The 18,544-nt window shown below is 40.9% G+C and overlaps 1 protein-coding gene across 1 annotated transcript; it reads right to left on the bottom strand.

The window, feature by feature from the left end:
• Nucleotides 1-1,033: 1,033 nt before the first annotated feature.
• Nucleotides 1,034-17,671, bottom strand: ehhadh (enoyl-CoA, hydratase/3-hydroxyacyl CoA dehydrogenase). Its single transcript, XM_036139454.1, has 7 exons — nt 17,501-17,671; nt 14,078-14,181; nt 13,663-13,832; nt 11,303-11,414; nt 8,487-8,591; nt 4,975-5,316; nt 1,034-2,766 (listed from the first exon to the last, which is right to left on the bottom strand). The coding sequence occupies exons 1-7, from the start codon at nt 17,572-17,574 to the stop codon at nt 1,517-1,519; spliced, it is 2,157 nt and encodes a 718-aa protein (XP_035995347.1). The 5' UTR covers nt 17,575-17,671; the 3' UTR covers nt 1,034-1,516.
• Nucleotides 17,672-18,544: the final 873 nt, after the last annotated feature.

The raw sequence follows: 18,544 nt of genomic DNA, 5'->3' as shown, positions 1-18,544 counted from the left end.
CAGTTGATTGCATCAAAGTCCCGACAAGCAGCATTCACTCCTGGGGAAGAGTCATCTGCATTGTACATGGCTTTGCTGCAATCCCTCATACTGAGCAAGCATGAAGCGACAGTGGGAAGAAAAACCACCCATTAACGGGAAGGAAAAACCTCCGGCAGAACCGGGCTCAGTATGAACGGTCATCTGCCTCGACCGACTGGGGGTTACAGAAGACAGAACAGAGACACAACAAGAGAAACAAAAAAGCACAGAAGCACACATTGATCCAGTAATCTGTTCTACATTAGATGGTAATAGCGGGTGAGCCGTCTTCTCTGGATGATGTCACAGTTAACAGAACGCCAGACCAGGTGTACCTACTATGAAGAAAAGAGAGAGAGCAAAAGTTAAAAGCTGAAATGACGACAGTCATTTCAATGTAATACAATGCAAAACTGGAGAACAGTAGACTGAAGAACAGTAGAAATCAGTAGAGTGAGAAAATTAGACCCTGATGTCCTCCAGCAGCCTAGGCCTATCACAGCACAACTATAGAGATAGCTCAGGGTATGAGCCACTCTAACTATAAGCTTTGTCAAAAAGGAAAGTTTTAACATTAGTCTTAAAAATAGATAGGGTGTCTGCCTCACGGACCAAAACTGGGAGTTGGTTCCACAGGAGAGGAGCCTGATAGCTAAAGGATCTGCCTCCCATTCTACTTTTAGAGACTCTAGGAACCACCAGCAGACCTGCAGTCTGAGAGCGAAGTGCTCTGTTAGGAACATACGGGGTAATCAGAGCTCTGATATATGATGGAGCTTGATTATTGCAATGCATTGTGGTGGCCAGGGAATACTTTGCCTGTTTGGGATCTGGACTTCTTGGTGTAATTTAATAAAACCATGACTTCTCTCTACCAGAACATTCTCAAAGGAAATGCCCACTCAATCCATGGCAATAAATTCAAGCATGGTTGCGTTATATGGTGCAGGAAAGTGACAAAAAGCACACCAGTAAGTTCACCTCTGTAAAAAAAAAAAAAGACAGAACAAAGGTTTTGCAGTGGTCTAGTCAAAGTCTGGACTTTATTCTAACTAAGAGGCCGCGGTGTGGTCTTAAACAAGCCATTTAAGAACAAAGAACCATTCAGCGGGAAATCACTTTTTCCCAATAAGGTCAGGTTGATTTTGAGGAGAGCTATTCCCCTTCATAAGTAATCAGTTGAAAACAGCATTTTGCTTTGATCCAGGTTAGGTTTCTGTTATTTAAGTCTGAGTCATATCTGAATCAATTCAGTGCAGCAAAAATGGCAAAAACAAATTTGTAAATTGGCAAATGCTTCAGCGCTGTAGGTTCTTGAGCAGATTAAGCCCTACTTTAACAATTGTTACCCTTGCAACGACAAATACAGTTATTTATGTAATTATTACAGTTATCGTTATGACTACATGTGAGTACAAAGTACATTTACAATCATTTGGTCAGTTAGCATTAATGATTAGCAAAACCTGCTCACACACTGAAGGTGAGCTGAAGTTTAGAGCTGGCTGCGGGGTTTCTGGAGGATTTCCCTCCATCTGGAGATTGGCGGGCTGCCGCTGGCAGCCAGCCTCCTGAGCAGGCTGCAGGGCTTCAGAGCTGGAACATCAGGGTGCACCTGGTGGTAGTGCTCCAGCCTCTCCAAAACCTTGTCCAGACCCACCTGGCCAGCGAAGAACATGGGACCCCCACGGTGGCGGGGCCAGCCGTATCCCAGCACATAGATCACGTCAATGTCTTCTGGTCCTGCAGCTATTCCATCCTGGAGGATCTGGAAACCCTCATTAATCAGCGCATAGAGGCAGCGCTCCAGCACCTCCTGGTGATCTATGCGGCGGGCCGCCAACCCATGCCGGGTTCGGTACTCCTCCAGAAATCCGTGCAGCCAAGGGTCGGGTTTAGCCACACGACCGCCGGGTTTATCATACTGATACCACCCTCTGCCTGTTTTCTGACCAAACCTCCCCTGCTCACAGATCAGGTCTCCCAGAGGGCTGTATCTGCTGCCTTCTCGGATTCTGGCGGACTCTCCTGCAGAGGCGGGCAAAACTAAACCCTCTGCCTTCCTCATTCTCCAAGCGACATCCAGCCCGGACAGGTCGGACATCTTGAATACACCCATAGGAAACCCGAACTCTTCCAGCACCTGATCCACCTGCTCAGGTGTGGCTCCTTCTTCCAGGAGGAAGTATGCTTGCATCACGTAAGGCCTCAGCATCCGGTTGCCTACAAAGCATCGGCAGTTTCCAACGGCAACGCTCACCTTTCCCATCTTCTTTCCCAGCTGCATGGCCGTGGCCAGCGCTTCGGGGGATGAGCGCGGCCCGTGCACCACCTCGAGAAGTTTCATGACGTGAGCTGGAGCGAAGAAGTGCATCCCAACCACCAGCTCCGGGCTCTGGGTTTGAGAAGCCAGCTCGTCTATGTCCAGCCCGGAGGTGTTTGTGCACAGGAGCGTCCCCGGTTTGCATAGACGCGACAGCTGCTGGAAGATGCTTCTCTTCAGAGCCATGTCCTCAAACACGGCTTCGATGACTAGGTCAACATCTGCCGCAGCCTGGACGCTGCGGCCGTATTTGATTTGATCAAGGACCAGGGGCGCCCCTCTTCTCTTGGCCCCCCTCTCCAGCATGCCAGTGACAGCCTGCTTTGCCGCCAGCAGCTGCTTCTCCTGGGTCTCCACCGCAACCACGGACAACCCCGCCTGGGCCAGGGACACGGTTATACCGCGTCCCATCGTGCCGAGCCCTTAGAGGACAGAAATCATACATTTAAGCACATTAATTAGTTTATGCACGGATCAATTTAATTAGACTTTAAACAGTTCGATTCCAAGCAGCGTGAAGATTTCATCCAAAGCTGGCTGCCGAGAATAACACATCCAAATTGTCAGGAATCCAATCCTCCATGCAGGGAGCAGCTCACTAAACTGTAAACGAGGGCTTAGTTTGGATGAGTGGATCTGAAAATACAGCCTCAGTACAGCTAACATAAAATAGAATATTGTGAATAAGTTTAATAGTTTTGTGTCTCCTTTCAGAAAGTGAAACTCTCATAGATATTTTACATAGAGCGACAGAGTGGAGTATTTCAAGCCTTTATTTATTATAGTTTTGAAGATTATGGCTTTTTGTATAATAAAAGCCAAACTCAAATGCAGTGCCTTGGAAAAACATCATTTTGTGAAATAAAGTCTATTCATAGAAAGTTGAGTGGAAGGAAAAAGTGTAGTACACTGCAAAAACAAAACTAAAAATAAGTCACATTTTCTTAAAATAAGTGTATTTGTCCTTGATTTGATTATGCAAATAAGATGATTTGCCAACGGAATAAGATTTTTGCACTAAAAATAGGAACAACTCATCTCCGTCATCTTATTTCAAGTGCAGGAAATCTAATTATCTTATTTTAGGGATCAAAATACTCATTCCATTGGCAGATCATATTATTTACCTGCTCAAATCAAGGACAAATACAGTAAGTTCAAGAAAATGTGACTTATTTTTAGTTCCGTTTTTGCAGTTTAGTAAAAGTTGCTCCAGCTACAGTGATAACAACAACAACCTTGAGAGGATTATCAAAGGAAAATGAATTCAAGAAGCAAGGGGAGCTTCAGAAGTATTAAACTGAGGCTGGAGTCAGCGCAGCATGAGCCACTCCGCACAGACAAATCCTACACATGAGGTACAAGTGTCTTACCTGAGCTAATGAGGGAAAAAATTGACTGTTTCTTGGTGGTCAAATTCCGTTTTTTTAATCAAAGTAAAATTTGCATTTCACCTGGAAATCAAGGCCCCAGAGCGTGGAAAGGCACTGAATCCATATTGACTGAAGTCCAGTGTGACGTTTCCACAGTCAGTGATGATTCAAGGTCATCCACTGGTGTTGGTCCACTGGATTCTCTGAATCCCACAGTCAACGCAGCCATCTACCAGGATATCCTGGAACGCTTTATGCTTCCGTTGACAAGCTTTATGGAGATGCTGCTTCAACTTTTCAGCAGGACTTGGCACCTGACCACAATGCCAAAAAGTACCCAAAACTGGTTCAATGACCAGGGAGCTACTGCATGTGATTGGCCATCACACTGGCCTGACCCGAACCTTGTGCTGTTGTCAAGAGGAAGATGAGAGACATCGGGCCCAATGATGCAGAAAACCTGAGGGCAGCTGTTAAAGCAACCCGGGCTTCCATTACACCTACGCAGCGCCACAGGCTGATCGCCTCCATGGCACGACGCATTGATGCAGTAACTCAACCAAGTATTGAGTGCAAAGAAATAACATGCTTCTCAGAATTCCTGCTAATTAAAATATCTTCTTTTGATTAATCTTATGTAAGATTCAAATTTTCTGAGAGACCTTATTTTGGGCTTTCGTCACCAGTGAACCATAATCATCAACATTTCAAGAAATAAAGGCTTGAAATATTTCACCCCATGTGTAATGAATCTATACAACGGATGAGTTTCCCGTTCTGAAATGAGTGACAGTAGATATTGAACTTTTATAATAGTTATAATCTTCTAAGCTGTGCTTTTACACACACACACACACACACACACACACGCCATCGTTATCCAGACGTGTTACATACTGACATCAAATTTCACATTTTTTCCTGACTGTTCTCTCTCACCAAATTATCACGACAGCAAATTGTAGTGAGAGAAAAAAAAAAAGCATTCTCGGATATTATCTTACACATATTAAATGGTTTCCCAGAGCTTGCAAATTTAATGCACAAGCTGCTGAGCCACCCGTATCCACACTGTGGTGCATCCCATCCTCCCTGCAGGGAAGAGCGAGTCCATTTACCAAACTCGGATGAACTGTTAATGAGGGCTTAGTTTCCATAGGCAACAGGACTTTGGAGATGCCACACAGATAGCTTGGTGAGTCGGTGTGCCTGTGCTAATTGAAAGCGGAGTACAAATTAAAACCCTAAAGCTCTCACCGATGACAGCTGCTTTACGCACAGGCCTGGGCTTGCTGGTGTCCCAGCGGGCTCCGCTGGGCGTGCTCCACCTGCCGATGGCCCTCTGGGCGAAGAAGTAGTACTGCAGGGCGCGGGCCTGGCCGGATGTGAAGAGCGTGGCGAACAGCTCCTTCTCCCTCTCCATACCCTTAGCGTAGGGCAGAGCGACAGCGGCGCGAACTGCCTGGACGCAGGTACCCGGTGCTATGGCTCCGCGGGCGTGACGCCGCACCTCTTGCATCACTTTCTCAAAGACCACGTCCGAGTCGGGGGGGCGCGGACATGGATAGGTGCTGATGCGACGCGCGTCCAAAGGTTTGCCTGGGGAAAGAAACAGTGATGGTCTCTCTAGAAAGAAATGACAGTTAGTGGGAAGCAGAGCGAAAGGACAACACGCTCTTAAGTTTAGTTTCTGGCCATGTTCATATGCGTGGTTTTAATTTTAACCGAAGAAGAGCGTCCCTTTTTTTTTTTTTTTTTTATAAGTAGCGCTTCTCCTTCCCCACTCTGCCGAAAATTTCAACCAGCACTCAGGAAGTGTGGATATAATTCAGTTTCAGGCACACTCATCCACTCTGAGAGCAGGCTGATCTGACAGGCAATTTCCAGATAATCACAGGGACTCTGCCTGAACGCTGCAGCTCAGCACAAAACAAAAAAAAGCAAAAGGTTCACTTCCAACCAAGTTCAGACAAACCTTTACCCTACAGTGGCTTCTAAAATACTCATACACCTTCAACTTGACATTTTGTCAGGTTACAACAGCGAACCTGTTTAAAATCAGGATTTCGTGAAGGACCAGCTTAACATAATACAAAATGTCGAATTGAAATATTAACAATTCCCGGTTCACTGCAAAAACGGAACTAAAAATAAGTAATATTTTCTTAAAATGAGTGTATTTGTCCTTGATTTGAGCAGGTAAATAAGATCATCTGCCAATGGAATAAGATTTTGGCACTTACAATAGGCACAACTCATCTCCATCATCTTATTTCAAGTGCAGGATGTCTAATTATCTTATTTTAGGGGTCAAAATCCTCATTCTATTGGCAGATAATATTATGTACCTGCTCAAATCTAGGACAAAAACACACATTTTAAGAACATTTTACTTGTTTTTGCAGTGTTTTCAGTTTCTTGCAAAAGATTTTTTTTTTTTTTTAAGTGTGACATTCACTGATGTTCAGCCCCCCCTGGGTCTATGCCTTAGCAAGGTGTGGTAAAAGAGACGTTTTACAAGACAAGATGTAATCTTTAATCCGACAACTTTTGAACACAAGCTTTCCTGCATGCTGTGATTTTAAAGGCTGGGAACAATGAGAGAGAAAAAAAGATGGTTACTCTGCCAAAACCTTGTTAAAAGCATCTTAATTCCCAATCCTGACTCCTCTGATGTGATTACAAGAGACAGCAGTCAGAAACCTTCACAGCTCCACTGAATTACTCTCACATGAGGGTCTGGGTCAGAAACTGGGTCACTCCGGTGAAGCTTAAGGCAGCAGAGACTATATCTGCTTCATCACGTCCACTTTCCCCATGTACGAAAACCCAACACCTCTAAGAAAGAGTAACACAACTGGAGAAATGACGACGGAGGTCACCCGTAATGAAAAATGCATTCTCAGTAAACAATTATACGCCGGCGAGGTGTTATGTGGCAGCGCGGCGCAGCTTCAGTGTGATTTAGGGGGCATTATTGCAGCAGTTTAATCTGTAAATGGTTGAGCTGTGGATTTGCAGCGGATGGGAATCCTGGCTGCCCCCCCGACAGATGTAGCGGGCAGATGTTGCAACCGCTGGGTTAAAAAAAAAAAAAAAATGTTAATCTTATCACCAGTGAGAGACTCAGATCTGTTCCTGGCCACGCCTGCATTACATTAAATCCATAAACTGATTTTAGTTTTTAGTTTTCAGTGTATTTTGAGACATTGGAGCTTAACGTGCATTCAACGCTTTTTTTCTCTAAAATTACAACAACAAAAAAAGAAGGTTACTCTCCTTATACTTCACATCCCTTATTGCATTACAGGCGGTCGACTGATACACACGCTCAGCTTTACGAACACAAATCCCTTTCTTCCTGTCCAGACGCCACTTTTTCCCCAGACTCTAATCTCCATAGTTCTCAGGCCTTTTCAGCACACTGTTAAAGTATAAATCCAGATGTTCATCAACAATTTATAGAAGATTTTTTTCTACAGCGGTCAGGCTTTAATTATGGACCCTGCAAAAACTGGAGAAAGGAAGGGGAGAGAGAGAGAGAGTCAAATGGATGGATGGATATAATTATATTTTTTTCATATTTATCCAGGCCTGGTGAAGAGTTTTCCAAATTGACAGCGAGCCCGTTCTCGCAGCAAGTGATCACGGCAGCGTAGCGAACGTAGAGAGGAAAAGACAACCCTTTCTGACATTATCTTTTATAATATTACGATTATTATTTTTAATTTATTTTGCTGTAGGCCCAATACTGATACACAAACAGACTTCCTGCCAGCTAGTATGAATGCCTCACCAAAGAAAAAAAAAGGATGTCAGAGTTCTGAGACCCACAAACGGAGAGCTGCAGATGACATACCTGACACAAAAGTGACGTGAAGCCTACAGTGCAGTCGTAAAAAAAAAAAACATCAACTCGTGTTTGTTTCACACAGCAAAACAAAAGCTCCTCCAGAAAGCATGACCCCGCCGAGGCAAAATACACCTTCCCCCTGTGTGTACTCCAACTCGCACGACCACACAGCAGAGTGGGCGGCGTGCGTTCAATTCACTGCGTGCAAAAGAATACAAGCTCAAACAGAAGCAGGAGACGTTCTTCTTATTCCTGCATGTACATGAAAACATAAAACCACAGGTCATTTATTTATTTTCTACTCAACAGAAAGATTGGACGCAGGCAAAAACCGTTAGCCAAGCCTCCAAAAAAAAGGGCTTAAAACAACATGGCTTTCTTCAGCATTCATAAAGCTTTTTCATTTTCTACTTTGTTCCTTTTCACTTTCGTCACCATTCAGACGAAGTGAATGAGCCATTCTTCACTCAGACAGGGAGATCACTCCTCCAACGCTCTCGGGACGCGGCACACTTCAGGAATCCACTCAGCGTTTAAACGAGTCAGATTCACGTGCGTGCGGGAATCCTCACCCCCCCCCCCCCTCCTAATTTACTAGAGAGGGCCCCGATATTAATATTCTAGGAAAGTTTGTCCCTTTTCGCCCTCCTGAATAATACAGCAAAAGCGGTGAAGACATCAGATCCCATCTGACAGAGCCATGAAACATTTATGGACCGTGTTGGAGGAGGATCTGGCTGCCGTGTCTTCTGCTCGCCTTGCCTTCCGAAGGCTTCACGTCGACGCTTCTTGATGTCAGCCTCGCCTAAAATAACCGCTTCAAGTAGAAGTTTCTCCTCCTTCCACAAAGTTAATGTTTAATTCAGGGAAGAGAGTTTCCATCGCTCCATTAAATACTTTAGGACACACTCCTTACCTGCAACACTCTGAGCGAGCTTCACGGCTGCGTCCACGGCGTTGTGATCCGTCACCTCATCAATTATTCCGAGCTGCAGGGCCTCAGCGGCGGTCACATGACGGCCTGCGGGACACACAGACGTCCTCTATACATTATGTATAACATGACATATTGGAGTTACTGAGTGACAAATAATAAAATGCAAAGAGGCCTTGTTAGCGGGATGCTGCGCAACAATTCACAACACATGCCATTTCGAGGCAAAGTCGGTTCTGTCAAATCGTCCCGACTGGATGAGCCTGCAGCGACAGTGAACGGTCGCCTGCATTGTGCTGTTGACTTTGCAGCGATCCCTCATACCGAGCATGCATGTAGCGACAGTAGGGAGGAAAACTGCCCTTTAACAGGAAGGAACCTCCAGCGGAACCACGCTCAGTGTGAAAGGCCATCTGCTACGATGACTGGGGGTTTGATTTCAACCACATCATAAAATATATACACTACGATAAATTATTTCACCAATTTTCCAGATTTGAAGGAGACATATTTCCTAAACAAATGTGTCCACATCCTTAAACTTATTCTTTGTAGAAACGACTTTTGATTAAATTTCAGCATTTAGTCTTTTCTGGTAGGAGTCTGTAAGCATCCCACATCTTGGCAGTATTCGCCCATGCGGCTTTCCACATCCACCCGATTTTGAAGACATCTCTTGTCCAAAGCTCTCGTCAGATCCCCAACATATTTTCTGACATTTAGTTCTGGACTTTGACTAGACCGTTTTAAAACTATTTAAGACTTTATGAGATTTTGCCAGCTTTGACTCGGTGATGCTAAGAAATACAACCACTCTTTATCTGCAATTTTCCAGCAGACACTAGAAGGTTTTCGGTCAAAACTTCAACCACCTTGACAAATACGTCCAGTTCCATATAGAGACAGGTAACCCCAGAGCATGATGCTGCCACCACCGTGTTTCACCATGGGTATGGTGTTCTTTTTTGATGAGCAGCACCGTTTTTGTGCCAAACAAACCATATTAAATTATGCCCCAAAAAGTTCAAGTTTGGTCTAATCAGAGCCCAAGGCTATGGGAGATGCAGATTTTAGCTATAACTTAAGGACACAAATGAACAAATGTCATGAAAATCCTACTTGGAGATTTAAACTTTATTTTAGATTATTCCGATTAACTAAATTCAATGTTAGACGTGTGCCCGAGAAGAACATTTTGAAAAAGGATCAAAAGGTGTACACTGAAAAAAACTGATCTAAAAATAAGTAAAATGTTCTTAAAGTTAGTGTATTTGTCCTTGATTTGAGCAGGTAGATAAGAGTATCTGCCAATGAAATGAGTATTTTGACCCCTAAAATAAGATAATTAGACATCCTGCACTTGAAATAAGATGATGGAGACGAGTCGTTCCTATTTTAAGTGCAAAAATCTTATTCCATTGGCAAATCATCTTATTTACCTGCTCAAATCAAGGAGAAATACACAAATTTTAAGAACATTTCACTTATTTCTAGTTCTATTTTTGCAGTGTACGGGGGGCATTTGTCAAAACGTTGCAACCAGGTTATAGCAGCTTTCTTTCATTCCATCAAACAGCTATGTTTATTTTCAGTTTAACTATGCAGGATGAATACTAACAGTTATCCGCACCACTTTATGAACCAAAAGTGTTCCTTTTACAAAATAACCTTCAAAATTAAGCCACAAAAAGGATTATGCGCTCAAATATTTGAAATAAAAAGTTGAAGCCTGAGGGGTGTGTGATTTTATTGAGATAATTTCATCCTAAGTGGAAAAGAGCAGAACCCACAGAGGAAGCAGTAAAGCCTACCTTATGCTGACACCTGCTGGACATCGCAGTAAGAGGCGTTTTAGTGGCCCGACTGAATATCGGAGCCCATAAAATGCAGTCTGATGCTCTAATGACAGGCAGACACAATCACACAACATAACTCTTACTGCTGGAAAAAGCAACCCTGCTGAAGCCTGTTGGGCAGCATAATTTGCATCACCTGATCCTTCATTCAATGGCAGCTGCCCTGACATTTTCTGCCCTGACATATTGATATATAAAAGCTAGCCTGGGGGCTTCCAGTCTGGCTTACTGGATGTTAAATCCTTCACAGTGCCTTGGGAAAGTAATTACACACCTTTAACATTTCACAATTTGTCGCCTGTCAAGCTTCACTGGATTTATTTTTAAATTATTTCATGTAACCAGCACAACGTAGTGCATAACTGTGGAGTGGAAAGAAAACAATCATACATTTTTTTCACAAATAGAAATAATAAAAGTGCTTCATGCATTTGTATTCAGCCTCATTTTCCTCCAACGCAGCCAAGTCCTTCTGGAAGTTTTAGATGAGATATTAAAATGTGGAAAAACACATGTTTCCAGACTTGTTTGTTCTTTGTTTCATACTAATCCAGGCCTGGAAAATACTAAATCAAATTTCATTATTGTCTGTACTCTCAGCGCCAGACTCCATATCCTGGTGATTAAATTAAACAATTGAACAGGGTTGAGGTTTTTCCATCCTCATAACCACCATGCCCAATTCAGCAGAGTCTTGTTTAAAAGAAAGAAAAGTGCTTTGTTGTTTTTTCAGAACATCAGACATGAGAAAGAAGGTCCAAGCTAAAAGTTTCAATTTCCCCACATATTCTCTGGGTTCAGTGTTATGAGGTTGAGCTTTGATTTTAGCAGGATACTGCCCCCTACAGGCTGGAGCAACAATTAATTGCTTTGCTGCACTCTACATTTTCCTAGTTACGGGAGAATCTATACGATGAGGTTTTATTAATCAGTTTTTTCTACCTGTGGTGATGAGCTCCAAGGCAGCTGGGACGCCGATGAGCCTCGGCAGACGCTGAGTTCCTCCTGCGCCCGGCAGCAGACCCAAAGTCACCTCTGGAAGTCCAAGTCTGGCCTAAATCAAATTGTTCATTGAATAAAGTACGCTTTGTTTGTTGAGCGCAATCCTACTATGAAGGCATGTGTACAATAAAGAAAACCCCAAGCATCCCACTGTATCTGAGAATAGTATAGCTGCTGTTTCAGACAGTGACTGGTGATCAGAAGGTGAAACCCTGAAAAGGCCAGATTTCCATTACCTGCGTCAAAGTGAAAACCGACTTTTTTTAGTCTAATGCATTGATAAAAAGGACACTCTTACATACACTTTGTTTGGAGGTAAGAAAAAAAGATTATAAAAAGGTTAGAATTATATGCTTCGATGCAAAAATGTGGATCGTCTTGTAATCTTTTCGTTTTCTGCTGCTACCTCTTTCAAGAAACCTGCAACATGTTTTTTACGTATTTTGTGGCCCTTGTTTGTTACATTTAATGGTGACTTATAACAATATTTAAAATGAATTTGTATGAGTACTTTAAAGGGGACATATGCTCTTCAGTTCTTCCTTTTCACACTGAAATCGTTGCGCTCTGTATAAAGTCGAACTGTAACGTTTTGGTCTGAATTCCTTGTAGATTTACCCCACATTCAACCTTTTTTAGTTTGTCTTTTTAAGTGTAAAGGAGGCATTTGACCGCCCCACCCCACGAGATTCCCCATTTTTTATTTAGTTTAAAATCAAAATAAAAGAGGAGGATATTTAGAGCCTAATTAGAATCAAAGTCTGAATAACTGCGGTCATGCTTTGTAATAAATTTTAAAATTTAAAATGATGATATATACAGCCTTGGCAAATTATCCATACCCTTGAATTTTTTTTTTTTTGCTTGGTGTAACTTTACAGCCAGAAACTCAAGTATATTTTTAGGGGATTTTATGCAATTGATGAAAACAAAGCAGCCCTTATTAACCAAGCCTGCTTATCAATGCTACTGTAGGTGGAACCACTTTTTGCTGCAATAACAGCTGCAGCGCGTTTGGGGAGTCTCTATCAACTTTGTACGTCTAGAGACTAAAATTCTTGTTCACTCTTTTTTGCAAACTAGCTTAAACTCAGTCAGATTAGACGAAAAGAATTTGTGATCATCAATTTTCTTTTCACACGCTGTCGATTCGATTTGGGTCCAGACTTTGATTTATTAATTCAAACAATACTAAGATTTAATCTAAACCATTCCGTTTTAATCCTGGCTATGTGTTATGGGGGATTGACAGGGAACCTCCTCCCTGTCGAGTCTTTTCAGCATCCAACAGATTTTATTCCAGGGTTGTCCTGTATTTAGCTCCACCTATCTTCCCTCTTACATCGGCATCATCCAGCCATCACCATCCTCACAATTTTCAACAGTGGGGATGTTGCATTCAAGGTGCTGGGTTACATTTCCACATAGACCCACAGTGTGTAAAGGTTTCATTTGTTCTCATCTAACCTTGCCTAAATTTGTCATTTTAGACCGACGGCCATGTCTTCGTAGGTTTGCAGATGTGCCTTACTCATATCACGGACTGCACAGCACTCCATGACACAATCAAAACTTAGAATGTTTTAACCTAAACCCAATATAACCTTCTCCATAACTTTATACCCGACCCGTTTGGCCATTTTTTTGGACTCTGTGATGCTGGTTTCTCTCTAATATTCAGCCACAAACCGTTTTTTAATTGAAATATTGACTGACAGCTAAAATACCATGCAGAACATGCAATTCTATGTGGTTTCGGTTACCTTGAAATTTCCAAGTTAACTATTTTACGCTTCTTTTCAGCGCTTCTGTGTTACATTAACGCACAGTTTACTGACTGTATATATATATATCCATTTTATTTTATTGTATTTTTATTTGTTGTCTGCACCATCAACACCAAGTCAAATTCCTTGTAAGTGCAAACCTACTTATCAATAAGTAGGTTTGCACTTATTGATAAGTATAAACTTGATTCTGATTCTGATTTAGTTCCATGATACATACAGTGTAAGCATTACTACAACATTTACATGAGCAGCAAAAACTGTCCAATACATTTTGGGCACACTACAACAAAATAACATTATGTTTCCTTTTTTTTTAAAAAAAAAGCTTACTCTATTTTAAATGTATTATAAAAGTCTAGAAGTTCAGGAAAGGCTGATGAGAAGCCAGTTGAGTCAAAGGTAGCAGTATCATGTAATACAAACCTGTCACTTGGACGCTGATGCAGCTTTACATCGTCACAGTGAAGACGCTGACGAACAGCGACACGGGGACCTGAAGCGTAAACTAACCTTAGAGTTCGCGACACGATAGTGACAACCCAGCGCCAACTCCAGGCCGCCGCCTAAAGCGATCCCTTCTATGGCTGCCACCACCGGTTTGGCTGCCGCCTCGATCAGATGGATCATTGGCACCAGAGGAGGTCCGCTCATGTTGGCCCCGAACTCCTTGATGTCTGCTCCTGTTATACAAACGCGTGACAAAAGCCTGTCAGAAACACACAGGCAGGGATGGGGGCCGTGGAACATCAGCTGTGCAGGATGTCATAACCAAAAAAAGAAAGAAATTCAAACATCAACTGGAATAGAAAACTCAAAGAAGGAATGTGGAACTTTTCCCTTTTTTTGTTTACTTTCTGACATAAGGGGAGTCCTGAAACATTCAGCATTGCATTATTAAGGACAAGGAGGAGAAGAGCGTCCCTACCTCCGCAGAATGTCCCATTCTGGCCACATATTACCACAGACTTCACCTCTGGCTCACTGAGGGCTCTGTGAATCGTGTCAACAATGCCTTGCCTCACCGGAGCGCTGCAGAAAGAAACAGAAGCGAGTGGATTTGCAACTTTGTTCGCGTTAAGCTATTCCAGAAAGACTGGAGTCTCTCTGCCGTCAAGGTTAACCAACACAGTGCTGGCCTAAAGGTTTTCATGTTCCAAACACAAACTACAGTTTATCTGGATTTTGGGAGACAGACCAACAGAAAGTTTTGTGTAATCGTGACGTGGAAGGAAACGGAAAAATGGTTTTCACATTTTTTGACAGATCAAAGTAAAAAAAAAAAAAAGTGCTTTAAGTCCCATTTGCTCTGACAGCCTTAAAAGAAGAGAAAGAAGCAGTGCAACCACCTGCCTTTAGAAACCGCCAAACCGTCCCCTTAATACTTTCTATAATCCCTTTTTGTAATGTTTCTGCTGCTGTTTTAAGCTTTAAAACATATTTGCTTTGTAAAAACTGCTGAACCCATATATCTTGCTTACTTTTTTCAATAACCATATAATCCTTTGTAATGTTTCTGCTGCTGTTTTAAGCTTTAAAACACATTTGCTTTGTAAAAACTGCTGAACCCATATATCTTGCTTACTTTTTTTCAATAACCATAACATCAAGGGAAATCAGCAAAGACAAACATCCATTGTATAAAGTGTTTATTTCTTTAAACATAAACTAAAAACGGGAGGCCAGAATGGAGTCAAAACAGAACAGCTCTGCTTTTAAGAGGTTTAGTAAGTACTGTGGTTACAATGTTAACAGGGTGTTCCCAACAGCTGAAGCTTTGCTCTCATACAGCTATCAGTAAATCAGTAAATGATTAATAACAGTGTTTCATCGTAAGCACTCAGGGTGTCAGTGTGAAGTCTGAAGGAACAATCTGATGGGCAGAGCACAACATGAGTTAAATCTGGAAGTGGAGTTTGAACTCTTTAATTACATAACGGTAACAAAACCACAGCATTATTTACTCAATTTGTTTTGCATTTGAATTACAAGTAACATGTGTAAAAATAATTTTTAGTGTAACATAAAAAATTTCAAATAAACGGAGCCAACAAAAGCTCTTGAAACTGTTTTCTTTTAAGTTTCTTCCAACAGGGCGTTGATGAAACTGGAGAGAAGGAAGCAAGGTTTTTTGATTGATTGTTGACTTATCTATTTGTTAAAATAACTTTTTTGTTTTTATTTCATTTGCACATTTTTAAATAATATTTGTTTTCATTTAATTTAATTCAATGTGTAAAAACTTTTCATTAAATCCCAGGGATATTAAAGATGTTCACTAAGTGATTTCAAGACATAAACTTTTAACTCCATGTAATGGCTTAACTTACAAACTATCTTGAGGAAAAAAGTGCCACATGTCATAAATAAATGAATTATATATTATATATATATATATATATATATATATATATATATATATATATGCTTTGTCACAATGGATTTAGAACATAAATATATAATTAATTAAATAAATGAATGCATCCTTCACTTCTTACATATAAACACTTTCACACATAATTAAATGTCTTTCTTTTCATTTAGATTTAACTCAACATGTTACTCATCTAAAAATAATTTCAGCATTTATTTTTTTTAGACCATGCGATACAAAATAACTAAAACTGTTTCTTGCGATTTGTCAAACCTATCCTGACACTTGAATAACTTACAGCTATGATGTTATAGTAAGACAGATAAAGACTTTGAATTAAAGGCAACAAATTATATGTGCTTTTTTGAAAAAATATTTTTGACTAATTGGACATTTAACTGATCATTTTAATAATAACATTTTTAAATTGTGGCATAACTTGAACTTCCATACTATACACACAAATGTTTAGTTTGAGGTTTTCTTCATGCACACACCAGGTTGTTTGAGGCCAGTACAGCCAGAGGTGGATCTGTTGGCTTTTTTTTTTTTTTTTTTTTTTTTTTTTACAATTTTTGCAGCACTGCACAATCTGATACTGGCATGGATTTGCTAGATCACGCATTCCTGGGAAGAACATCAATTGTCCTCAATGTCCCCACATGTAATATATATATAATATTCTACAATGTAGAACAGGGGTGTCCAAAGTGTTGGCCAGGAACCATTTACGGACCCTGGACTGATTTCCCCCCCCCCCCCTTGCAATTCAAGAAAAGATGGCTGATGCTAATACAGACCTTTTTGTACTTGCTGTTTTTTTTATTGGAAGTTTTTTTTTTACTTGCATTAATATCTTAAAAATAAAAGTTAGGAACAACAGAGTATTCAACGTTGGATAAAAATGCTTTTTGCTCATTTTATTTATTTGTTTATTGGTAAACAGGACCTGCACTAAATTTCACTAAAATGAAACAACTTACATCAACAATAACTTTGTTTTACCAAAATATTGCACATGTAGTTTGGTACTTTAGTGGCCTGTGACCAGAGGTGGGTAATGACTAATTACAGTTACATTCATTCAGTTACATTTACCTGAGTAACTTTTTGAACAAAATGTACTTTTAGGAGTAGTTTTACTGCACTGTAATTTTTTATTTTACTTGAGTCATATTATTACTCAAGTATCACTACTCTTACTTGAGTAAAATGTATGGCTACTCTACCTACTGAAAGTAACTTCATGAATAAAGAACATAATTGTTTTAACCAGAAATGCACCAGAGATAAAAACCTATAGTTTATGTTAAAATTAGACCTCTTACTTATACACAAGCTTTGTTATTTTAATGTTATTTTTTTCTCTGTTGAGCTCACTGAGCCATTTGGAGGTCAAATGAACATACAGTAAACAGTAGATGTTATCACTGGAAGTACTTTGCACAGTTCTAACATACTGTATAACTTATGCATTAGCTACTGTAAGTATTGCTTTCAAATTAACTAGCAGCACCTATCTGCTGCTTTCACTCCTAGATCCTATGGGTATGCAATATATAGTTTTTTTTTTCCCAATTTTTGTTTCTAAAAAAAAATGGCAGCATGGGGTGTGTTCTTGTAAACGTACACACCCCACGCTGTGGGGTGACAAGCATTTAAATTGCATTTAAATGCTTGTCAGAATGTTGTTGTTTTTTAATCCCATGACAGCAAGTCATGGGGTTAAAATTTAGATTAAAAAAGTGTGACTCTTGATTGCAGTTTATAAGTTAAAGCAAAGAGTTACTGAACACTGAGAAAATAACGTAAATTTGGACTTGTTTTTCCTTGTTTTTTCTGACAGAAAATGTGATCCATTAACCACAACCTGTACCCAGACACAACTCTATCTTGCATATTCACATCTTTGAGCAAATCAGGATTATGCAACATGTGAACTGAAACTTCAGTGCTCTGCAGCTCTGTGTTTCTCACCTCAGTGCATTGACGGGAGGGTTCTGCAGAGTAATCATGCCAACAGAGCCTGAAACTCGGCTGTAAAACGCCATGGTGTCCAACAAATACTTGGAGATGTTGTTGTTGTGCGTCCTGTTCACTACTGAACTTTGAAACCTTAAACAGCGCCACACCACCTTTCTCAGCGACGCTGAAGCTGGTGTCTGATTCACCGTGCCAGATTAAAGGGCTGGTTCACACATTTTCAGAAAGTCAGACCCCCTTTGATCAAAATCTAAACTAGTTACACCGATCAAACCTGCACCTAATCAGAATCTAGACTGAACACACCCCCCAAAAATACGAATTATGATTTGGGAAACTTTTTTTGAAAATCTCTTTGTGAAAATCCAAATAGTTGTCCCTTCTTCTCCATGGCTTGCTATAAACAACAGAAAAACATAACAGAAATAGACATTTAAAAAAAGGGTTTTTGGTACAAGGACCTCTTTCAGAGAACTTTGAACTGGGCAACAAATCTCCGCAGGGTCTATCCTGTAATCAACAACATTTTTATTAATTTCTACAAAGATTTATACTTGTCGTCAGACAGTCATCTACTAGACAATAACATTGAAGAATGTCTTGGTAATATCAATCTCACGAAATTACTGCATGAACAGATCTGTGTTGGATTATCCTCTTTCAATAAGTGAACTCCATGAAGCCCTTCAACAAACGTCTAATGACATATAGTCCCAGGATCAGATTGTTTCATCTGAGATCAACAAATCATCTTGGACTATACTGGCACCAGCATTTCATAAGATGATATCAGAAATATTCTCTTCTGCTGTCCTCTGGGTGGATGTGGGGTGTCCCTGTGGTGGGCAGCCTGGCCTCTGTGCTCTGTGCCTGCTGGTTTCCTGAGTCTTGAAGTCCTCTCCGTTTGCTTCTGATCCCAGGAGGGTGGATGGAGGTTTCCCTTTGCATCCATCACTGAGCACAGTTCATGTGAGTGACTTGAAATGGCCAGATGCAAGGGACCTACTACACGTCTCAGCTCAAAGTGAGGGAAACCAA

The sequence above is a fragment of the Fundulus heteroclitus genome, chromosome 7 (genome assembly GCF_011125445.2).
Source record: "Fundulus heteroclitus isolate FHET01 chromosome 7, MU-UCD_Fhet_4.1, whole genome shotgun sequence".
NCBI classification, from domain to species: domain Eukaryota; kingdom Metazoa; phylum Chordata; class Actinopteri; order Cyprinodontiformes; family Fundulidae; genus Fundulus; species Fundulus heteroclitus.
This window is presented reverse-complemented; position numbering and strand designations above follow the sequence as displayed.